This window comes from Lepisma saccharinum, chromosome 8 (assembly GCF_977018435.1).
Source record: "Lepisma saccharinum chromosome 8, izLepSacc3.1, whole genome shotgun sequence".
Lineage (NCBI taxonomy): Eukaryota > Metazoa > Arthropoda > Insecta > Zygentoma > Lepismatidae > Lepisma > Lepisma saccharinum.
In genome coordinates this window covers 43,406,236-43,432,252 of record NC_139236.1, presented here as the reverse complement: position 1 = coordinate 43,432,252, position 26,017 = coordinate 43,406,236, and the positions used below count along the sequence as shown (strand labels likewise).

The 26,017-nt window shown below is 38.4% G+C and overlaps 1 protein-coding gene across 5 annotated transcripts in view; it reads right to left on the bottom strand.

Annotated features, from left to right (window-relative positions):
- The window catches only part of cyc (basic helix-loop-helix ARNT-like protein cyc), a 241,675-nt gene that overhangs the window by 24,905 nt on the left and 190,753 nt on the right, over positions 1-26,017 (bottom strand). For all 5 annotated transcript variants that reach the window (XM_083126560.1, XM_083126563.1, XM_083126564.1 and 2 more), the window contains 2 exons: positions 13,100-13,171; positions 1,280-1,517 (listed from right to left, as the gene is read on the bottom strand). In XM_083126560.1, coding sequence (XP_082982686.1) covers positions 1,280-1,517; positions 13,100-13,171 — 310 coding nt within the window. The remainder of the gene's footprint in view (positions 1-1,279; positions 1,518-13,099; positions 13,172-26,017) is intronic.

Here is a 26,017-nt window from a genome sequence, read left to right as displayed (position 1 = left end):
TTGATGGATTATTTTATGGTGTGCATGTGAAATAATAGTTATGCAACAATTTGAGTTAACATACATTATAGACACTTGCAGGGGGAATCGGGTTCCTTCCAGAAGGCATTTGGAAAATACAAAAAAAGCGTGGTTCAGTTGGTGGGGCATGTGACTGCCATGTGGGAAGCATGGGTTTGATCCTAGGATGAGTGATCTCAGGTGGAGAAATTTTCCTGACAATATTGCTGTATAAAGCGTTCTGAGGTTCACTCAGCCTCTAATAAACTGGTACCTGGGGGTAAAAGTGGCCAGCGTGTTTTGCTGACTACAGCTTAACAATGGTGAAGATTGTGAACATGTGGGAACCTACCCATCAAACAAACTGCAATAAAGAAAGCAGTTAATGAAGTTATACAGAAAGAAAGAGTTAATGAAGTTATACAGAAAGAAAGAAAAGTTCCCAAAAATGAATGGTGAGATGAAGATTGCAGAAGGATTATTCAAGAAAAGAAGATAACATGCATTTGACTAAAAGTGGAAATGCTTTAAAATTATATGAAGTACTGTCTGTACAGTGCATATGTTCTTGCATGGGTAAAATCTATACTAAACAGAGTTGCAGATAAAGGAACAAAGATCTGTCTTTGCTGTTAAAAGAATATCAACAGCACATGCAATAAATTGTTTAATCTAGTTTATATATTTCCTCTTAGTTCCATCTGTTTCAATATAGAGTCTATCTGTAAATATATTATATTTAGTTGATGTTTTCGTTGATCACCTTGAAAAAAGATATGAGTAAAATATTGGATTGTAGAACTTATTTATGGATCTGCTGGCTCGGAATCCCATTCGAAGTACCACCTAAGGCATTGTTATGAATTGTGAAAACATAAGCTTCAATTCCTATGATTTTATATATCCAGTACTGGCAGTTCATACAAATAACAATGAAAGTGAACGGGTAATATACGATGCAAGATTCTTTCAGTAGAAGAATAAATTGTAGGAACATAGAGGCTACATCTCAATTGACTTTTCATTAACATCAAATCTGTCCAGACTCGTTCTCAGGAGCATTTCAATATTTTCTAGTTTGTTTCAGGTTATTTGATTAGTATAGTAAGCCTCTACATTAAGTTAGGACTTTTGCCCTGGCCCTTAAAGGGCTGATGCACTAAAAAGTTTTCATTTTAGTTTTTTCTTTAGATAAAACAAAAGATGCAATCTTTATGATACTAGTCCAATTTTTAAAAAAAGCTTTTAAACTTCATGATCATTATTTTTTTTTATCTACCTGAAGTATCAGATGCTTCAGCTCTTCATCTGAAAGGAACGAAGGCTTGTAGTGCCCCTCTGTGTATGAATGCACAGCTCCTCTGATGGTTTTCAGGTGTTGCACCGCCATCCGAAGAACAGTCAGCTTGTCAAGCTTTCTAGACATTGCGTGGCACATTGGAACCATGGCCGATAGTTCTGTTATGTACGTGTTCATCTTATCCCTGCGCCTCTTCTCGATTTCACTATGATTTTGCCTGAAAAATAAGACAGAGGTATTAAGCACGAATGAGTATTTACGTACGTACACACACAAACACAGAGTTTCTCAAACAAATGTCAGCCAGAAATGTTTACAATTTACAAACACTTTGACTTAACCATATCTGTAGGAATGAGAAGGATAAGTATGAAATTATCAAGTGGAGAGAATGAGTTCTTGTTCTACAAAAGATGTGACAACTTAATTAGAGTTATGCTGAAGTAACTCATTGTGGGGGAAAGTGTATTTTCCCAACTCTTATTGTTGTTTCAAGTCCACATTATGCATAAATAGGCTAATCGAGACTTGAACTACAGTTTAAGGTGGGATCAGAACCACCGTGGAACGTGCCTCCAGTGGGTATCAAAACTGGGACCCCATGATTACAAGTTGATGACGTTACCACTACACACTCGGGGAGGTCCACAACAACTCTTATGTAAGCACTAGCTACATGATCATTCCAAAATAAGAAGCTTGATGTTATTATGTTGATTTCAATGATATCTGACTCCAGCCACATGAACCGGTTTCAACGAAGGAAATCTGCATGGTTGTTCACAGCTTATAACTGAAGTGTAAATTGTTAGCTGGGGGTATGTTTGGTCGAGCCTGAGATTTAGATAGGGGATGCTCCTGTAGTTTAATATGGTGACAATGAGAAAACTGGGGCAGGTGCGGATGCACGGGGAGAGCGTAGGGGGCGATTGCCCCTCCCAACTGCCATCTTTTGGATATATTATTATGCATAATAATTTTCAAGACTCATTCGTTCTATATTTTCATCACCACGTTTAACAGGCTCAAGAAGTCCACTCTATGCTCATGATAGGCTAATCAGAACTGGACCTACAGTTTAAATTTGGATCAGAATGAGTCTACAAGCTGTGTTAAAAAGGAATCGGACTTGAAACCACTGCAGAGAATGTGTTTTTATTTCTTTGTTTATTCATTGTACTTCTCATATCTGACCTTAAGTTTAGCGTGACAATGGGAAGAATTGTGATAACAAAAGAGCCATAGCAAAGGGTGGGCAAAGTGGGCGAGCGCCCGGGACCTCAAGCCCCATGGGCTTATTATTATCATTTTTTAAATGTAATAAATAGAAGTGAGAAAAATAGATGGAAAGGGCTAATTTTTGTGGCTGATAAAACTACAACATTTTAACCAGTTATAAATTCTAGTGAAACATTACATGATGGAAGAAGAGGATGGAAGAGATGAAATAAAAATGCAAGAAGTGGAGGATGCAATAATAAAGAGAGTGAAATTAGGAAAAGCAGCAGGAGCAGACGGAGTATACCCAGAACTAATAAAGATGGGAGGAAAGAAAGTTGTACAATGGTTGTGGAAGATTTGTAATGAAGCATGGAAAAGAATTAAAATACCCAAAGATTGGGAAAGAAACATGATCATACCAATCCACAAAAAGGGTAGCACTGTAAAATGTGAAATCTATAGAGCAATCTGTCTATCTTCAGTAGCTCTAAAAATATACACAAGAATCTTAGAAAAAAGGCTAAGAGATGAAGTAGAGGAGGAGTTAGAAGAAGAACAAGAAGCTTTCAGAAGAGAAAGACAAACGCAAGATCACATTTTTACGCTACGACAAGCCATAGATATATTTCTTAGCAGAGAAAAAGAACTGTTTGTAGCCTTTCTGTATTTAAAGGCAGCCTTTGATACAGTACCACGACAGCAACTATGGTCAGCGTTACAGAAAATAGGAGCCTCAGAAAAATTAGTAAGAAGAATACAAAGTGTCTACAAGACAGTTAAAGGAATAGTGAGAATAGGAGGGGAGAAATCAAAAGAATTTAACATGAACAAAGTAGTTAAACAAGGAGATAGCCTCAGCCCCTTACTATTTATAATACTAATGGATCAAATACATAAACAAAGTAGAAGAAGAACACGAAAATGTAAGGTTGGAAATAGGAAACTGAAACCAGTTTATGTACAATCACTTCTGTATGCTGATGACATAGCATTAATAACATCAACAAAACAGGAACTACAAAATACAGTAATAGAATGGGCCAGCTAAATACAAGATAGAGAAATGATAGTGAACCCAAAGAAGAGTAAAGTAATGCATATATCAAAGCATGGAAATGAAGAGAGATTGGAAATAAAATGGCAAGGAGAACAGCTAGAACAAGTGAATAGATATGAATATTTGGGAACAATAATAACAGCCAATGGAAAAGTAGAAGAAATAAATAGCAGGGTTCAAAAAACAAATAAAATATATTACCAAATAAGTAATACAATAGTAGGGAAAAAGGAGGTACAAGAAAATACTAAATTAAGGATTTACAAAACCATAATTATACCAACAATGCTCTATGGCATAGAAAGCTTAACGCTCCAAAATAAGCATAAAAGTAGATTAAGAACAACAGAGATGAAATACCTCAGAAGAGTCATAGGAAAAACCAGATGAGATAGAATCAGGAACACTAAAATCAGAGAACAGCTACAAGTAGAATCAATTGAAGAGATAATAGAGAGAAGAACACTGGGCTGGTATGGTCATGTCATGAGAATGGGAGAAGAAAGAAAACTGAAACAAGTAATGGAAGCGATACCAGAAGGAAGGAGAGGAAGAGGAAGACCTCGCATAGAATGGGAGCAATACCTGTCAGAGATGGTTACTAAAAGAGGAAAGGCACTAATGGAAGTTAAGAGCATGGCACAAGATAGGAAGAGTTTTAGCAGATGGCTGAAGGACCCCGATGCCTAACAGCACGAAGGGGAAGAAGAAGTAAGTAAGTATAAATTCTAGTGAAACATTACACTTTGATTGAATATATCAACTATTTAGTATTTTAAATAAACCCGGTGGTAGCCATCTGATTTTAGAATATTCAGGAAGTCAAACAACAACAATGAAATGTTCTTACAAAGATTGATAAGTATAAACACAATTTTTGACTTCTCATAACTTCGTGGTTCGAGAACATCGAGAAACATTATACACAGCAGAAACAACAGAAAATTAAGGAAACTTCACATATTTGGTGAAATTTCTTTCGAAATAAGAGCAATTATCACAAGAACATTTCAGACGTACACAATAAAATGAGATTCACAATAATTATCCACGTTCTGAAATTCAAATTGAACGGATACAGGTAATGAGCAACGAAGTCAAAATGGCTATATTAAAATAAAACAAAGTCCAGAGATTTACTAACTTCACGTTCAGTTTCAATATTTACTTTCTTTATGTTCGAAACTTCCTTCCTTTACATTCTAGATTATTTTGTAAGTGAACGTGATCTAACACACAACAGCACAACAATGTTTTTAACATGCACCACTTATTATTCATTGTTGAAGTTCCTTACTGTAGCTATGAAACTACATCCAAAAACTGACGACCAACATGCATAAGAATTCTATTGTACTTTTATTTAAGGTAAAGGTTCTTCATACCGGATTTCCATTCAAAAATGGAGAGATGCTGGCAGCTGCAGGATAGTACGTAAGTTTTTGAATTTTATTATTTTTCAGTCGCTTTTCTGTAATTTCTGGCTAATAGCGACGATGCGGATGAGTGATGATATGATTAAATAAAAGAAATGACACTTACAAGGACACCCATGCCCAGATCGATATTAGAACGTGGCAAGATCGAAAGTTGGCCACTTAACACACACTGTCACCCAACCAGCATGTTTATGTTATTAATGCTACATTGATTTGGCTTATTTTACTCTGCTTTTCTGCCACTTTTGGCTACTCGCGAAACTCGCGAAGATTAATATGATGGGACAGTCACAAAGAACACCCAGCAATCATTCGAACCCGGGACCCTTATTAATGCAATATATGTTTCAAGGTGTTTGTCTATAAAACAGATAAACCCTGTGGCCATGCAGTGCCAAAGCCTGCCAACGAGATTTCAGTTCGATGGCCCTTAGTGAACTCATCGAGTCCCATCACACTGCTGTATGCAGCTTGATAGATTAGATTGCAGAATGAATGCTAATTATCTTTATCTGCTATTTTATCTATTAGTTAGTTTGCTTGTATGTTAGTTTTCCTGAAGTAACTTGGATTCTTGCTGTAACACAATTATGCCTTGCTTCCATGTACTATAGCTGCTGACCAAGGCAGTTTTTTTTAAAAAAAAAATTAAAAGCACTTTACACGTTACGTTTCCTATATCTCATGGATTCCTGTTATTCGGATGGCAGAAAAAACTGTAGGACCTCTCCCGATACGGTTTTTCCATACCGTTTGGTAGGAGACGTCTACCTAGGACAATGGGCCTGCCTCTGCATTGGTGGCCCTATACCAGATGTGAAAATACATGACTTTTTCCGAGATGTACGAGTTTGTCAGCTCTGGAATATTGCTGGGTCGGGAAGGTCCTATTCTGGCTCAGCATCCACTGTTGTTATGCTGGGGTGAACTTGGCCAGTTTACCACGGTACAATTAAAGTAATAACAGTAATCCCTGAGATCTTCCCATGTCACTTCAGGAAAATGTAGCTATGTAATGAAGTAATTCTTGATAGTCAGTGTGTGCGTGTGTGTAGCTATGCAAATAGTAGGTATGTGATGTAAGACCACTAATGGGTTTTCCTTCTGGGTCTGCGAAGTAATTCCTTAACCTTGTAGGTTAGCTTGAGTGATAGGTATTTCAAGTGCTTTGTGCAATTTTTATTACCTTAGAGCAGGCACGGAGTGTCCAGTAAAATGTATGTAATTATCTGGCAAAAATTCGTAAAAAACTTCAAAGTTCAAATCGGGTCGACACCAGTGTTCGAGATCCTGTTTGTTAGATTGCAACACTTCAGCACAAGGCGGCACATGGGATCTCCAGCCTTCTGCTTGTGGAAAACTGTAAGCCTTCTGGATTTTGCCTTACAAATTTCTGACCGCAAACGAGCAGTGCCTACCGTATCTGGATGGAGAAGAGCAAGAAATATAGGAAGAAGAGTGGCCAAAACCCTACGTGTGTAAACCTACGGCCAGAGGCTTACAGCAGCGTTGCAAACCTCATGTTTAGAAAAAGTGTTGTTCATGGATGTCCGCAGTATTTCTTTCCATGAGAGAGGATTAAGCATAGTAATTTTTCCAGGGGTGGGGATAAACTAGGTATATTTCCCCCATAATAAAGTTGCCTCCTCAAAAGATACAAATTCAACATATTTCTGCAACGCTCTTACATTAATTAACATAATTTGATGTGACTGAAATGAAATTATATGTGTGAAATATATTCTTCTATGGTTGACACTCAATTTCCAGGAAGGGCTTCCTCCCCTTGCTTCTTCTGGACATCCATGGTGTCGTTTTAACTCCATAATTATGCTACTTACTACTAAATTGTTCTGCGATCTACATATTGTTAATATTAATTTGTAACAAAACATAAATAATTTGGAATGGTTCAACCAACCGGATGAGTTTGACGTTATACGTGAAAAGTTTGAGAAAATTAAACTACCACAAACAGCGGCTCTCTTGTTTTATTTATATCCCCAACTTCAAAACGACTTTTTAACTTGTGCGAGACTTAGCACCATTATCCTTGGGTTATGCGCCAGCGAGACTCAGGTCCTGCAAGAGGAGGGTTCTCAAGCATTCAGCGTTGTCGGGTATTATGAATGAATTATTGTTGCCTGCAAAGGAAATTTGAGCCAGTGGTGTTTCAAGGAGTTTTTTTTTTTCAGGAACAGGGAATTCTGAAGCGAAAAAACTAACAGGAAGGGGAAAATGGAGAAACACCTAAAAATGAGTGAGAAACAGGAAAATTAGATATACATTAATATGCTAAACACTTGTTTCTGTTTCTCGCTTGTAGGAGAGTATAAACATTGGAAATATTAAGATCTCTGTTTCTCGTTTATATTTGAACTCAGCTGGTAGTAATTGAGCTAAAAAGTGCAATAACTTTTTCAAAAATTAAAATGTTTAATTAAAACTGAATATTGAACCAGTTTTACAAATCTCATGTCAAATCTGAACAAAATATTATTAATTACATAGTCCGTGGTTTAAACACTCTTCGAACAATGTACGAAAAGCCTGTTTATGGTCTTTCAGGTGCTAGATTTTCCTTAACGCTACCCTAAGAAAGCACTTGCATCTCCTTTCACAGAAATTTCTGGATAAATCCTTAGAATTAGCGAGCATTTCTTTTATATTTTATTTTGTCGTTCTTTTTTTTTTTTATGAAATATAAGGGAATTTTAAGGCAAGAGAGGGAATTTATTTATGTCCGAAAGGGATGTTCTGCTATGAGTCAGAAACATCTCTGCTTTGAGCAGTGACCGCTCTTGGATGTGGTTTGTTTTTGTTTCCCCTTTCTTGTGTTGTGTGCGTGGTTAAAGTCTCGCGGAATTTCTTTGCGAATGTCATCCATTGAAAAGAAGGATGTCGTCCCTCTGCTGTGGTGTGATAGTGAACAACAACAACTGCATTACGGAAGAAAACAAGTGTGATTGTGCAGTGGGGTGGAGAACTTGTTGAAGATGCCATTTTCCAGCAAGGATTTTGCTGCCAAGAAGAACTTGTGGATGTAGGTAGGCCCACCACTTCTCTAGCAGGCACCCTAACAGAAACGAAAAATAAAGTGTGCCGATTTTGTGATTCATGGTACGAGCTGATACCTGGTTATGAGGTTGTAAAAAGTATTCAACACTTTTCTGTTTCTTTCTGCTTTCATTTCTTTGTTATCATTATTCTTCATTTTATCTTACTTTGCATTTTCTTTATGGTTACGTTACTCATTGTGATAGGAATAAAACTGACGTAATTATCAGTTGAAATGTAGTAGATATACAGCCTAGTAATGAAAACACCAGGCTCAGGGATTTATCAAGAATATTTAATCTGATGTAGTGTAACTTCATTTTTAAGGGGTGTAAGGTTAAATTTAGTGCCAAAATTAGGGAAGTGTTCTGAAAAAATGGGGGGAGGGGTCGATGTGTGTGGATAAATCACTGATCGTTCCCAAAAATAAGCACAACAGGAAGTAGCCTTCATAGGCTTACACTGTTGGAAAGGTCACGCTCCGCCACTGTCTTAGATTTAAACATGTCAGTATTGCAGACTCAAAAGGAAGAATGGTGTACTACAAGAGATCGCTGTGGCCATGAAAGCGAGATCTTGTTATACACATATGCAATCGACATTTATATCGAGCTTAATTGCAAGCGACATATCAAGTCAATTGCAGTTAGTTCTCTGGTGTAAGGCTGTAAGGTACAAATGGCTTTGCATCCCTCTTCCAACTGAAAAAAAGAGGCCCTCACAGATGGTAGAGACATTGACGGCATTGTGGGGCTTTGAACTGACATCTACCTGTAACAACCAAGCTGCATCTTTTCAGGACCTTAAGAGACATAGATTGCCCAGGAAACATCGACAGAATTATGGAAGCTATTGCACCAACAGGAAAGCATATCAGGTGTCCTAACTTCACGGCCTCAAAATCAACAACACAAGGATGTTCACGGAGATGAATTCTAGGTCCAGAATTGTGGAATCTAAACTTGGAACCATCACTAGAAAAATTAGGAAATATTTCGGGATCAAAAGCACAAATAGACTATGCAGATGACGTAACAATTGTAATATAAGGTAATTCAAGAACGGAGTTAGAAAGGAAGACCAGTATTGCGATAAACTTTTTCGAGGACTTGTGCGATAACGAAATTCAGGATTGCTACCCAGGAGACCCACTTTATAATCCTAACGGGTAAGCTGAATGCTAATAAACACTCACAGATAAAACTCAAGAGAAAAATTTTAGAAGAGTAAAGGAAGCTAAATATCTAGGTGTGAAATTACAAGAAATGCAACGATGACATGGATTACGTAACTTCAAAACTGAATCTGTAATAAATATATTGGTAGCAATAGGTTCGAATACATTCAGACTCCCTATGTCGCTTATAAACTCAGACATGTTCATAATTTACAACGCGAATGTTTCTTTCGACGGACCAATCTGAGTAGACTACTTAAAACTATACTAAAATAACCATCTATTGCACTCTGACTCCTTAAAAAAGCTAATCCGTAGAGCATAGCTGTCTCCTGCTACAAGAACCATATATTGTTAATATAAAACAGTGCTGTAGGCTCCGTGAGGTACCCAACTCTGAAATTCACCCCTCCCAACAGTAATTTCTGGATCCACCACTGAACTGAGGGGATGCTTTGCAAAAATTTTGCTAGTAAGGGGGGATACCATTTCTCCTCACTTCAAGCACTGCTTAAAATAGATATCAATTTTCTATTGAAATAATGCAAAATAATTTTTGAATACAGCAGGGCACATTCATTAACTACTCCACCACACATTTTGATTACTTTGATTTTGATTGATTCCCCATTGTCGGTGATGAAATTTGAATCAATATATATGTCTCCACATAGGTATGCACATTATATTTTGCAAGTAGTTTGTGAGTGTACACTAAGGAAATAATACATGTGCCGATATGAAAAATACAGGTCAAAGAAGAGCTATGTACAAAATGCAGGTAGACATTCTGCCAAAGTAGGTGACATTGATTTTCGGCATCAGCACCACATTGCAAGGAAGTACTGGAAAGGCTTCTTTCCATAATCCTATTAACCTTGCTGTCTTTTGTTGGCCTTGAGAACACAGGTGTTCAGGTATGGAACAACTTTAACAAAATTAAAAATTTACCTTTATGCATCAAAGTTTTAAAATGTTCTTTACCCTATGAGCCTTGGTAGCATCGTTCCAAGCACAGAGGGAAACTTTATTGCTACTAAGTGTTTACACATCATCTCCAAATGTTCACTGTAAATTTGTATTGCCTCCCTATCTCACTGTTACATTTAACTAAATCTTCATCCTAAATTTCATGCATATTCATGCATTTCATGCACACCTCTCTCCATGGCCGTAGGCAGGAAAAAAATTCAGAGGAGGGAGTCACTCATAATTGTTCCCACTTGAGTCGCAAGAAATTTGAATAATAGAAATAATAACAATAATGATTATTAATTAATAATAATAATTAAAATTTCATAATTAACTAATTGATTCCAAACATATTATTATTATTATTATTATTATTGCTGTCCTTATATCCTTGAGGAGACTTTTCTACTCTATCCCTCAGAAGTGTGAATATGCAGCACAAGTGTTTCTCTTTTTACGTTTCATGCAGTGTGTACTGAAATGTACAGCTATTAAATTTTGCTATTAATAGTAAGAGAGAGAAATTTTAGTCATAAAGATTATGTTGTTTGACCATTCACATAAAACTTAATTTTTGGAATTTTGAAAACTGTGGAAACCAATTATTCTTTGGATTAAATGGTAAAGCATAACCTGGTGCCTGTAATGTAACCTCAATTTTTCGATCTAACGCTGTTTTTCTTTGGTTATTCTCTTCGAATACTAACTAACTGGACTTCATTTCTGTTATTAACAATAAAACTAAGAAACGTTCTGCTATTTTGTAACTTACAATAAACGATGTAAATTCGGGGGGGGGGGGGGGGGTTCTAGAGACACGTTCGATCCCACTTTCCGACGTTCATATTGTTCCTATACTTACCAAACAGCATTATATACAACCACCATGCACTATACAAGTATGTGCTTTATAGGACTGCATATAGGTTAAATGTATCTAGGTATGTACTATATCGACCACTGGGTGAAGGGTAGTGAATATAATGCACTACCAAGCTGGATATCCTAGGTTTGAACTCTTATAAAGGGGGATTTAAACTCTTATCGAACAAGGAATTTAAAAGTTGAAATGGAAATTTTGGGACAATCACAAGGGAATATTCAGTCTGATTCAGGAACAGCACTGGAAAGAGGACAGCAGAAGTGAAAATGAAGGGGTTGCAGGTAGGCTGCGATTCTGAGAATTAAATCCATTTCGCTCAAATTTCAGAATTCAGAATGTTTGAAAATTCTAGCTAGATCATTTCCGAATTGTCTCTCTGTTGTATTTTTGTGAAACTGCAAATATTTTTTTTTTAAAATATGTTACAAATTTTACTTCCTGAACTCCCATTAATCCAACATGCCAGAAGTTTCGGGAGGGGTTTGAACCCTGAAAACCCCCCCTCTAAATACGGCCATGCCTCTCTCTCCCTGCACACATAGTGGCACCCACAGGTTCCACATTGTACGGGCACTGCACAATATCAGAAAAAATTGGACAATAAATAAAAAAGAAAAAAATATTTTGATAAACGTTTCCACCGTATTTTCTTTGCACATTGTCATGAATTTTGAGCAATTGGTTCTTTGCTCGTGTTATATTTATTAAACATTATTTTGTAAATGTAGTGTTTCACACAATAACATATGGAAAATCTTGATCAGAATTGAACAATTACAACAACAGCGAAAGACAAACACTGCTTCAAATGACCTAGCGCTAGCTTCAATAAATAAATGAATGAAGAGAGGGGAGGTATGATCAAGATTTCAGGTGTCCTTAGATGAGTTGTCAATGCATTGTGCAGTGCAAATGTTTGAGTACTTCAGTTGGAGTTTGCATTTTTCTCATTGAGTGCAATATCTCAAAATCGCGAGTATTTGAGCAGTGTGAAAGAAGGAAACTGAAAGCAATGAAGAATGAAATAGTTTAGAAGTTCGTAAAAATAGACACTCCTTTCAAAATTTCCGGCCCTCGTGGCGGAGTGGTTCGACTCCCGGCCTGGGCATGGATGTTTGCAAGTGTCTATTCATCAATAATAGACCCTACATAATATTTCACAATATGGGCCTTTCATTTATGCAAATAAGAATGAAATTCTTGAAATCCTTTCCTTACTGACAGTGTATATTTCCATGTTTTATTTATGAGGTATATATTTTTAATCACAGAGAAACATCAAAACAAATAACACATCCACCAGCAATTTTTTGTCCATTCCAACAATATGATATGATGCGATAGCCCAGGTTCTTAACCCACTGTTAGTAATGTTACCAATAAATGCCTAAATTAAGTACAGATAGATATCAATAGAGTACCCATTAATGTGTTCCAATCCTCGTACATAAGAAACTTTTTTCAAATCTTTTCCGTCTTTTGTACAGCTGACTAAAGTTATGAACACCACAAGTACAGGATAATGAGTTAGTCTTGTGACCATCAGAGATAGTATTTTTAATAATATCGTATGATTTACTATGTGAACAATACAAAACTTAAATGAAAATTATATATTCATCTGAATATTGAATTTACTCAAGTTTTAAATTAATTGAGCAGGATATGATAAAATTTAAAATCAATCTATGCTGGTCACAAAAGTGCACAAAGGCAGCTTTTACTTCCAATTTCTCACATTTCATTACAAATCAAAGAAGTGTGACACTCACAAACACAAAGAAGGAAAGAAAAAAAAAGAAAAAGAGAGAGAGAGAGAGAGAGAGACAGAGAGAGACAGAGAGAGAGAGAGAGAGAGAGAGAGTAATCTTCATATCAGCATACTTTACACAGAGCATGAAAGACGAAACTTTCAGGAAGAGAGCAAAATTGTTTCAATTTAAGGGACATTGATAACACTGGCACACATTGCAAAACAAAATATGGTTCTTACTTCTTAGAATCCTCGACGGAACGTGCAAACTTGCTGTCTTCAGATGCTTCATCCTCATAGTCACTTCCTTCACTGAAAAGAGAAGAAAATAAAGCTACCAGTTTGATATTTCATCTAAATGACCACAACAGTCACATAGTATGTGAAATCTATATTTTAGGTAGCTGCATCTCTTTCCTTCCATATTGAATCAACCAGAGGTCTGCTATGATTTCGATTTACTTCAGATCTTGTATATTAAAAGTTCCCATTTAAGTTCATGAAAAACTACAGGTTTTTAATTATTTTTGAAGGATATGTTTTTTACATGCTTGTATGTACAAAATTATCAATAAATCTGCAACTCCTGGCCATAGAGAACTCGCCTGGCCTCTCATTAAAGTTATTTTAATATTCCTTAACATTATATGTGAGAAACACCAATTTCAAGTAAGTTGTATTTATCTGGTATTTTCAAAATTTTGATCTTAGAAAATCAAACCATTATTATAAAAAAGTTTAGAAGTCCTCATTGCATGAATTTTGCAGGGAAAAAATCACGATGGGCTGAAATGAGATCACACTTCAAAAATCATTTTAATATTAATGGCAAAATCATATTACCCCACTTGGCAAATCAGAAATGTAATCTCCACCAGTCAGCATACACGTTCAAGATCATGAAATTATCTGCCTGTAATGGAAGTGGAAATAGAGGTTGCATTGTGCATATACAGCATGCCTGAAGAAGTGCCAGTTATAAACTATGAAAGTCTTGATGCATAGGCAACCAAATTTTACTTTTTCCGTCACTATGGATGCATACACATTAGGATGAATCTAGTCACTTTGCATTATGTGCAGGAAGACCATATCACACTTTAAAATCAATTTAATAAGAATAAACAGTACAGAGTTCACGTATGGAGATAGGATCCAAAACAGATCACAGTTTCTTTTTTGGTAGTCAGTGCTATATTTCACAAATAAGCATTTTCATAAATATTTCCTTAGAATGCCACTGCACATGTCCACAGGGCAATGGAATGTAGAAATTGTACCTTAAGAACACGAACGACTTCCACAAAGGAGATGGTTTGAATCTGATTAGCTTGTATGATATATTATTTCCTCAGATTTTGTTTCGATGTCGTTAAAACATCAATGTCTTAAACCGTTTCAAGAATGAACAATTTAAGACATTGATGTTGATTTGCATTAGGATATAAGTAAAAAAATAACAATTCATGTGACATCAAAAGGATATATATATATATATATATATATATATATATATATATATATATATATATATATATGAATTAGGAACCAGATAGATGGAAGCAAGAACGATATTGGTAACTGTTTGCATTTCAAATTGGATCCAAAGCCTGAGAAATGTTAACTTTTATAAGAATAAGTTTGTTTTAAAGTTATTTGATCCCAAAATCTCTTATAATTATAGAGTGTAGATGCTTTTTTGTACGAGTATATTGCTAGCTTTCTTTTACTCCTTTTTACTGGCATTTTTACTTTAAATAATAAACGGAATAGACTATTTATTTTAAAAAATCGAAATCTGGAAATGTTGAAAAAAAATCAACAGCATGATACATGATTGTATTTACTTTACATCGTTACTTGTTGCCGAGGTTGGTTCAGGTATACCTGAGGCAAACCATTCTACGTGTGGTCTGAACCGCTGAAGTGTAACCCCCAATCGGGAATCGAACTCGAAATCCTCCGCTTACAAGCAGATACCATACATGCCTAAACTATAGACAAGAGCTACAAGTCCTTGAAAGACGTTTTCAATAAGAGGTACTCTGGTTGCCAATATACTCCGTAGTTTGGTCTGATTGTGGCTCCCCCCAGCTCCCTCAGCCGGACATCTGGAGTTCGAACTTATCTCATCTCGGCGAGAGAACAAACTGGAAAAAAGTGTTCAAGTGATGGGAGCTTACAGAGTTTCGAGTCGTTGCTATGGAGACAAAGGAAAACAAAAGTCACTTTGGAATGTCCAAGAATCGACATTGATATCGACCAGCGGCAGAATTGAATATCAAGTCTCTCGGGGAGCGGTCAAAAGTGTACTTCCAGGTATCGGTCAATTAGGATCCCTCCTCCCCCTCGCCCCCTTTCTCGATGCGTGGCTAAGGATGCGAAGGAGGAAAGGGCTTGCAACGCATTGGTCTGTGTCTCGGACTTTTACTCTTGACGGGAAAGTGAATGGCAACTGCTTTCGCCCACAAAGAAAGCTGAAAGGAGTTTGGAAGTGAGCAATATACGTTAAACGTATCGAATTGTCGTCACTGTTGTCAACTGAAGGGAAATTTCCCTCGGCGCAGGGTAAAAATTTAGCCTAAAAGGGAATTAAGAAAATTCATGATATCCAGATCACTTCAATTCATTTTATTTATTTGTCCATCACAGGACGAAGTCCCATTTATGTTGAACATACAAAGATAATATAATGTTAAAATTAAAATTGGTGTAATAACTTATTATAAATAGCTACAGTTAAAATTCATTTGAGTCAAATCCAATAAATTAGTGTTTCACCAAATTTTGCGCCTAACAACATTCGAAGAATATATCCAAATCATGTATTAGGAATAACTAGTTAAACGATTCTTGAATTCCTACGATTGGAGTTTTTTTTTTGTTTTGTGTATGTTTAACCTTGAGAATGACCTGTACAAAGGTGTTGTACTCCTCGCTGTAGAAGGTGTTACTTGGAAGTTTATTTTCCTTAACAGCTCAGAGCAGAGCCAATCTTAAGATTGTCTTCGCGCGTGATTTATCCCCTATAACGATGAAAAAAGAGCTTGGGAACACAATTAATACTAGTGAGCAAATATAAACTTCATTTATGTGAAAATGTTCACATTTCGTATATTTTCCTAATCTTCCTTATTACCTCTTTATACAGGGTGTATCAAAAAGAATCATCCGATTTAAAAATGCTAAATTTAGGAAACCAATGGACATAGAACCTTGCAGTAAGTTGTAGAATACATGCTGGAATATAAAGTTTTGCTTGCAATAAGGTTTACTTTGTTGCAGGTAGGTGCCACTGGTGCAGCTCACTCTTTAGTCCGCGTCAGGATGGCAACCCAGCAACAGGCAGCATTCTGCGTGCAACGTCGAATACTATGAGCAGTAGGTGGTGCAGCACCGTATTTACGACGAAACTCACACTGCACAACTGTAACGGACAACATTTGTTGAAGTGGAGAACGCAGAAAGCTTTCGGTTGTTGGGATGCTATCTTGAAGCGGACTAAAGAGTGAGCAGCACCAGGCGCCCGTTCCGAAAGTCGCACGAGTTCAACGCGTTAAACGAGTTATGGTAAATGGCCGTCCTATAAGTGCTCTCGTGCGTTTTGTTATGCTGTCCCAAAAGTCGCTTTCCGTGCTTCTCGTGCAAGAACGAGATTCACCAAACGCACGGGCCAGGAGACTGGTTTGTTCGGTGAACAACATGCGTAAGACGAGTGTGCCTCAACTGTTCTTACAATGTGATTAAAATGAGTAAGAATGCCCACAGTAGAGTTTATTTCTGCCATAAGGACATACCTTCCGCTCGACGCCACGAGGACGCTGCGCCTGCGCTTTCGTCCAGAGCGTCCCATAAGTCTGGAAAATAACTCGTTTCACTAGGTCGATGAGCCCAGTTACCTTCGTTAAATTCGTTTCGTTAAGATTTTCGGAACGTACCTACCTGCAACAACGTAAAACGTATTGTAAGTGAAACTTCATATTCCAACATGTATTTTACAACTTACTGCAAGGTTCTATGTCCATTGGTTTCCTAAATATAGAACTTTTAAATCGGATGATTCTTTTTGATACACGGTGTATTCATTCAATCGTAATATTTCTGAGCTTAATCTGTGGCTTCTGAGAATTAACGTTTTCTGTGAGGTAGTGGTCGTGTACCAGTAGAAGTAACAATTCTACCACTGCTACTAATCACATCAATGATAACAATAAACAATAATAATAACAGTTATTGAAGTTTTATAATCGCGATTCCAATTTTTAGATAAAGGGAAAATTTAGGTGTAAAAGGGAAATTTTGTTTCCTAGTTGCAGCAATACTGCTTGTCATTGTCGAGATAGTTTTGGTTTTCAACTTAGAGTATAAAAGGTACTCTAAGGTTTTCAAGCACGCTGCCGAAGTGAACTCTTCCTTTACGAGAATGGTACACCCAACGGCGAAAGAAACAGTAGGCAAATTGTGCACCACCAGTTTCATTCGGTCTGTATTACACAATGTGATGATAATGAACTGAAATAATGACGTCAATAAGCAGAGAACAATGCCTGCTTCGAACCAACATAGTTTCATTCCTTAAAACAACACAGGATGTAGAATAAAAAAATAATGAAAATAGTGGTGGACAATTTGCGTACCATTATATTTGCCGTTGACTGTACAGAGGCACACGAACGTAACTTGAGGAGCTACTTTGGTAGGGGGCAGAATCGAAAAGTTGACAATATCATTAAAATAGCGTCCAGGATTACTTTGTTACAAAACAGCCACATTTTACAAAATCATGAAGATCGTTCATTATTAGTTTTGCTCCTCACAGTACATCTCCTGAATGGAACCTGTCCGGATGAACGCATCCACTGCCACGATTCGTGTCAAGCTTTCAAGGAAGACTGGCGAGCCTAGTTGCAGTGTTGCAGCTACGAAAGCAAGTGAGATTCCAGAGTATTCGCGCGCCTGCATCCAGATATTGTTACCAAATGAAACTGGTAGATACAATATCCGCCAATCTATATATCAAGCCGGATATATCTGCAGATCACCTACTGAACCATACTTAACATTTTCAAAACCATTTAAAATATGGTGATACTTAGCCAAATTCTAGATTCCTATGTTTGATAACATAGGAAATTACTAAAGCGGTGGAACTGCGATTTGTTTGGGCCCGTAAAACTCTTCCATGTATGCCTTTGCACCACGCCACTGGTTGGCCAGTTTAATCTATCTCTCCATTGGCTTCCTCCGTATCCTGTCCCGCTCCAATGTAAGTTACCAGCTTGGAAGCAACCACGTAGACTACCGCATCTTAAACACGAGTAATTAGCACGGTTAAATTAAAATCTAGCCCTTAGATTCTGAAGTTCGCCTCCCACACTGATACCTGGAATCCATTAGCCCAATCAACTTTCTCGGGACGCGGGAATGTTTACTATCCCCACGTCACAGCACACGTCTAATGATTACCAAATGTCTTCCGGGCCGTACATTCCATTGCTATTCACGCTAAAATTCCATTCAGCGTTTGTCTCGCTTGATGGCCTGCGAACAAGAGCTCAATGTTACAGTCACCGTTTACGCTCGAACGCAAAAAACAAAGCGTGTTGCTGGCAAAACTAAGCTTAATGGACGCTGAACTAGCTAGCGAACTGACAATACTTGTTTCTTTCAACAGGCTAGCTGACGATCTCAGGCGAATTATTTCCCTACTACTTCCTGCCTTCGATAGTAGGATCAGTCAACCAGAAAGGATCTTCAATGACATTGCTTAGCACGAGTGTTTACGGGAAGAAACCAGTAGAGTGCGATGCATAAATATTTCCAGGCAAATTATTTACGCCACTATCACTTTACGCAATGCGAAGTTCCAAATAAAACGCGAACGAAGCAGCTCACACCGTGCGCAGTAATAACATCAGTACAGTTGGGACATATGTAAGCAGTGCAGTATTTGATAATTTCCAGTGTGGAGGGGTGGGAATCAGCATATTGGCAACGATATGTTCAAATTCCCCTCGCAAAAGGAATAGCGAGCTCTGGCTGGCAGAGAACGGAGCACGTACTGTCTCCAGCGCTCCTATCAGTGGGTGGAACCACTCACGTGACGGCTAGGCTGGCAGACGGCAGAACGTGGAGTGGCGGGAACGTTCTCAGGATAAACCTTCCGAGTTATAGTTAAATTCTAGTGCTGCCGATAGGAATGTTGTGTTCCTCCTCTCCATATTGAAAAAGACATCGGCAAGGGAGATTCTGTTTCGATTACCGGGGTGGTTCATCTCAGGTTAAATTTCTCGACAATGTCACTGCATAAAATTCTGCTCTGCGGTCCATACAGTCTCTAATCAATGAGTGATATACGGTTCAACTAACGTCAGTCGGGAAAGAAGCGGACCTACGGTTGGACTAAAGTGAGTAGGAAATTCAACTAATGTTATTCGATTATTACCATCAAATTCACAGGTATGAACAAACAGTGGACATCGAAGAAACACTGGAAGTGCATTTGGAGTTCATATTTCCTCCTGGAGATAGTATTTTAAGTGTCAGTGCAAAGGATCAGATTTGGCTCTAGAAGAGCGAAGATCACAACAGCGTCTGCAAAGAACGGGGATTCAAGGCTTCAAACTCCCACGGGAAGAGGTGGAAAGGAAAATAAAGATATCTTCGACGGTCACTCGCCGAAGGTTTTCCTTCTCCTAGGAGAGTCCCCAGCTAATTATCTCCCGTGTAAGAGCCATCTATGGGCCTGCTCCCGATTATCTTGTTAAGGCCGGCAATGCCTAGTGAAGCGTCCTGTTTCACTACTGAAGAGGACTGGACGCTCCCTCTTTCCACGATATTTGTAGCCGATGGTTGATAGCAACGATGAGACAAATAATGATTTCTGTTTGACGCCCGATGCTTTTGCCGATACGTTATTTTTCAATTGGAGAGGGTTCAATTTTACCTTTACAGTTTACATGCGCTTGCACGTTAAAAAAATAATAAAAGCTCAAGGATTTTTTGAATGAACGTATATATGGGATATCAATGGCTATAGCCATTTCGAGATTTGAATTTATGTTAATATTACGGCAATGTGGACGAAAATTTCGGAATTTGTAATTCAAGAACCTTCAAAAGTTTGGAACTTAGTATATTTGATATTAATAGCTAATTAGTGATTTAAGCGATGAAGGTATGGGCGGAATTAACTTTGACCAGCATATTTGAAAATAGTGGCCAGAAGCCCCTTTAGCCTATAACTTTTTAATGGATGATCAGATTAATTATTTTTGTTTTAAAGATCATTTTAAGACAAAAGTTTGTTTGTCATTACAAAATTTTCTTCACACTGTAAAGGTTCCACGCATTTTTTTTTAAAAAAATGAAAATCTACTACTGAAAAAAAATAGTTCTTCATTCGATAACTTTTTACAGTAAAATAAAAATGAAAAGAACATTTCATGTTTTCCACTGATATACGGTAAGTTGTATATTGACCTACAGTTTCTTCCAAATTGATTATCAAAATCAAAATGTCAGCTGCGCAAAATGAATTTTCTGCCTCGGGAAGTTCCCACATCGCCAGCTGCAGGCTAAGTATTGCTTTCGAACGGCATTTTCCAATATGGCGGCTCAAAGTGCATTCCGCTAATGACTACAACAAAATTTTGTTAAAATTGTGACTATGGCCACATGACCAAGAGTTTCATGAAGTCTAAATCTAGTTCTCAACAAACGTCACACCCAGAAGGGCCAATGAGGAAGGAAACATAGCAATACCACCAATGATCCGACATTAGCACCTGACGTGATCTACTTAACACTGATATTCTGCTATCAGCACCTGCTCCTCAAAGCTACAAAGACGCAAAGGATCACAATGCAGATCGTTGCTTAATTGGAAAGGTTTCCGACAAACCTTTCCATTCGCAGGACACGGATAAAGGGCATTCTTAATCAGCCATATGCTCCCTCAAACGGACGACATTATCTGCTTCTTGGACTTACCCATGAAGAGATTAAGGGGGGTAAAAGAGCTGCCCCGAGACATTTAAAACATTACATAAGCCAGTTCTCATTATTTTGACAAAACAAATTCCCTGACTTTTATCAGGTTTTCCAGGTGATCTTAGGCTGCGATCGGTCGCGCTCATTTGTCACGTCATCGGTCGCGGGTGAGCGCGGCGCTCACCCTTGCTTTTCAGGCACATTTCACAGCATTTTAATTTTTTTAAATTTATTTTTGTACTTCTAAAGATCTGTTTATTATATCCCTTCTTCTTTATTACATTTTTGTTTCAAAATGTTTATTTATTCAAACAAGTCAACGCTAACAAAAAGCGCATGGTCTTCAAAGCTGCCCTGAAGAACTCTGGGGCAGTTCCATCTGTGCTCCACAAATCTGATATAACTTAAAATCACTTAGATACTTTACGTATTTTCTATAAACACGAAAAAAATCAGATAGGTATTTAAAAAAAAATCACTAGAAACCAATGGAGACTTGTTGCTTTTTTGAAGTGTAGGAACAAGTTATGGTAAACTGAGGAAGGTTTGAAAAATGCGTTCAATTACAGTCGCACAAATCGCTCGTACTATCCATTGCATTTAGAATGTTACCTGTAGGCCCACGCACAAGGTAGGGCAAGGGGCATTGTCCCCTTGAACTATGCAATTTCTTAATGTGAACCTATAAAAACCAACGAAAATAGTATTGACGATATTTCAGATTTTTCAAGAATTTCGATTTTGTCCCCTCTCCCTGTCGGTGGATTGAGGATAATAAAAAGTGCTGCTTAAACTCTAAAATTATGCTAAATGCTTCTAAATTGTGCTAGGATTTATTATTAATTACTTTTTTTCGGATAACTGCAGTTTTAAGTTCAATTATGCATATACTTTTCGAGTATTGAACTTGCGTTACTTATTATTCACTACACAAAATTGTGTAGAATGGCTCAACAAACGAAATGGGTTCAGCATAGAACTTGAAACTGTTTGAGAAAATGGTTTGTATACTACCAACCTTCTATCGATTTACTGCCGTAAAATCTCCTCAGGAATAAAATCGACAGGATAAAGAAAAGATAGAGAATGGTATGGTATTTGGACGTAATTTTATTTCTATTTCCTGAAAACCTATTCCTTTGAATTCGATTTCCCTCTCTCAGGGACTCGCGTTTGCAGATTATACTAGATTTGACCATTATGCCAAAAGCAGGATGCTAGGGGCCATCGAAGATCAAACTGTGCTACGTTTAGTACCATTTTGATGGGGTTGTGACCACTGATTGAGGAACCCCTCGATGCTTCCTCGCTGGATCTTAAAAACCTCAACCTACGTATATTAAAACGCGCATTATTATTAAACTCCTAAAAAGTAGAGAACTGGAAGCAAGTGTAAAGGAATCGCCCCTGCTAGAAACAGCGTAGACGTATTGACTAAATAATGCATTTATCCCAAAAAAATTTTTTTTAAAAAAAAACGTAATAGGTCGCTGGTGAGCTCTGCGCTCACTCTGCCCAACACTCCTTCCACAACAATGATCTCTCTCAAACTGCTGTTTACGTCATTTCATTAGAATGTGAGCAGGTCTCTCGCGAAACTCAAAGTCAGCTAGAGAGCACCACAGGCCAATAATTTAAATAAGTCTCCTCAGATACAGCAATTAGGGTTACACATTCTTTGAATATATATATATATATATATATATGTATGTATGTATGTATGTATGTATGTATGTGTGTATGTGTGTATGTGTGTGTGTGTGTGTGTGTGTGTGTGTGTGTTTTTTTTTAGTGAATAATACAAATTCTACACTTATGTTTCCGCTTTCTGACTAATTTAGGAACCGAGTAGAACATATTTGCGAGGAATTCAACACATTCGAAAATGAGAAATTTTTGTGTTCCGGTCTTACTTTTATTCTTGTCAGTAGAATTCAATAACCTCCCATAAGTCAGGTTGATTTGCATTTTTCAGATACGTATAGGTTAGTCTCCTAACTTACTTTGTCGTCCACGCTTAATCGCGTTTGTAATTAAAAAATGACACGTAGAGCATGCTCCCAAATTTCGGATACTTCTTGTGGAAGACCCTGTATAAAACACGCCGTTCATGCATTCCTGCCCCAAAGAAGGACATGAGCTGGGTAAAAGCATACTTCTCTATCAAGTCCGTGCCCAGAATCCGAATCAATTCGGTAATTGACAAGAGAAGGGGATGGTATATTAACACCCCCACTCACACACACACATTCGACAAACAAGATAACAATGTGACCATCGCAGAGGGGGAAGAAATTAGACTCGCCTGAACTGAAGAGGAAAAACTTCCTGGGTGCATTGGAAGACGGGGCAACGCGTTATTACGGCGTCCAAGAAATCGCGAATTTAATTGTCATTTCCTCTCATTAAGGACGGTCATCTGCAGGTATCCGAAGCATGATGAGAATTCAAGCGAGATGAAAAAGGGACAGACAAAAAAGAAAAGAAACAAACAGGCGAAGGTAAAGGAAACAAAACAGAAGTCATTTCTCTCTCTTTTGAAAATAATATTAGGCGCATCCAGAAAGTAAGTTTCCCTGGGGTCGTGCACAAAAAGGAAACATTATTTCATTCAATGATTTATTGCCACAGATACAGCACTTGTCCATTTACTTGTCAACATAAATCCCGCCGGAATTCAGGCACTTGTCATAGCTTGGGACCAACTTCTGTATACCTGCGTCGTAGAAGTCCGCCGCCTGGGCGCCGACCACTGTGTAACAGCCGTCTGAACCTTTTCGCCGCTGTGAAAATGTTGACCGGACAGGAACTTTTTCAGGTGCAAGAACAGGTGGTAATCACTGGGAGCGAGATCCGGGCTGTACGATGGATGATCGAACACCTCCCAACCGAACCTGTCCAGAAGGGATGCAGTGCGCCTAGCCATATGCGACTTCGCATTGTCGTGCAGCAAGATCACCCCGACACTGAGTACCGCGTCGCTTATACTGAATGGCTTGTCGCAATGTCCCCAGTGTTTCACAGTAACGGTTAGCGTTCACAGTCTCACCTCTGGGTAGAAGTTCGATGAGCAGAATGCCTTGTCTGTCCCAGAGCACCGTGCACATTACTTTTCGCGCCGACATAGTCTATTTGAACTTCGTCCTGCATGGAGATCCACTATGACGCCATGCTTACTTTCTGGGGTGCTGTATGCAACCCACGTTTCATACCCTGTGATGATCCGGTTGAGAAAATCGTCATAATCATGGTAACGCTGCAGAAATGTCAGCGCCGTGATCATGCGTTTTCCTTTGTGTTCGGGCGTCAGTTGTTTCGGAACCCACCGGGCACACAATTTCCGGAACAAGAGGCGTTTGGTAACAATGTCGTGCAAAAACGACCGAGAAATCTGCGGTTGCTGAGTTCCGTGATCATGACGCGACGATCCTCCAATATGCGCTGCTGCACCTGCTCCACAAGCTCGTCCATAATGGCCGATGGCCGCCTACTGCGCTGGTCGTCATGCACATTTTGCCGTCTTCAGTAAATGTCCTGCACCAACGACGCACCATCTGCTTGCTCATGACGTCTGGCCCATACACCTGGCACAGCTGACGATGAATTTCGATCGGCTGTATGTTTTGTGCGTTCAAGAACTTGATCACCGAACGAACCTCGCACGCGGCGGGAGATGGAATAAGAGCTGCCATGTTTCATCGCTGCCGCGACGCTACTGAGGACTTTCAGGATATTCACTAGCCAGGGCATGTGCCTCTCGCGCATGCGCAAAACCGGTTTCAATACGCATGGCCTGCCACCTGTGGGCGTGTGGGAAACTTACTTTCTGGATACGCCTATTAGTAACACAAAGACGAACATTGAAAAGTGGGCTACCCTCTTTATATTCTACTCTTCGTAAATCTTTAATTATTGTTATTATTATTATTTCAGACGAACCGCATTTACGGTAACGTCTACCTACTACATATGAAAATGTTTCATGAGTCGTGCCCATTCTAGTCTACTATATTTTATCCCGGGAATTTGCGGGGCAAGACCACGCATAGCGGCAGAGAGGGGAGAGAAAGTGAATGGGCGAAGCGAAGCAGCACACGCTGCTGCGAAGGCTGGTAACTGCTGTAAGTCGCCCCCCGCTCCACGTAATCCTGCTCCCTCTCCCGTGCTCATTGTTCGAGCCGTCTCGCGTCACTAGTTGCGCAGACTTGTTTTCGTTCTCTTCCTCCAGAGATACCCGGAACAGAGTATAGATTGGCGGTATTATAACGGATTATTGGATTTGGATATCCGATCTAGGATTCGAATCCTACTGCATATCCTTCGTACCGTATTTATCGACTAATCCTCATACATCAATATGAGCTGCCAGGTAAAACTTTAAAGACCATTGTGAAGTACAAACTTTATTTCACTGAAATATCTCTGTTCGTTACAAAGTTATAGTGAATTTAAATGTGGGAAGGACTCTTGGAAAACCCTGTATTTCTTCCTTTGGTGACGTTTCAGAACAATTTGAGGTCTCGTTTCGATCTCCACGATCCTTCCGAAAATAGCATTTGTATTCTGTACATGTAATCAGTAGACCTCGGATTTTTAGGTTCTAAAAATTGTGCTTTTAGGTTCCTAAAATATAGTGTTGCCCACGAGACGAGACGAGACGAGACTTTGGTCTGTCCCGTCCCGTCTCGTGAAAATGCTGTCTCGTCTCGTGTCTCGTCTCGAAAATATTCGTTTGTCCCGTCTCGTGTCCCGTCTCGAAGGGTTCTGTCCCGTCTCGTCTCGTCCCGTCTCGTTTTGTCTCGTCTCGTAAAAGTGATCCGGGATATCATGCCAACAAAAGTCAAAAGTAGCAGAAACACGAAATATTTTTCCGGAAAGTGGGATAAAGCTCCAAATATTTTACCCATTGCGTGGTGAGAATAAATAAGGTTCGTTAATCATGAGGACATTAATATTAAAAATGCAGTTTGTTGGTTACTGATTGCTAGGTATCTTATGAAATCTACCTTGTGGTTTTTCTGGCTTCCATACAAGAGTGCTCTTTTCATTACTGCTATACCTTTTGGAAGTTTTGAAATGTTTTGCACTAAACCTTCTTTCTTTCTGAATGTCGAACTTCCGTGCACTATGAAAATGTACATTTCTTCTTTAAATTCTAAGCTTGGC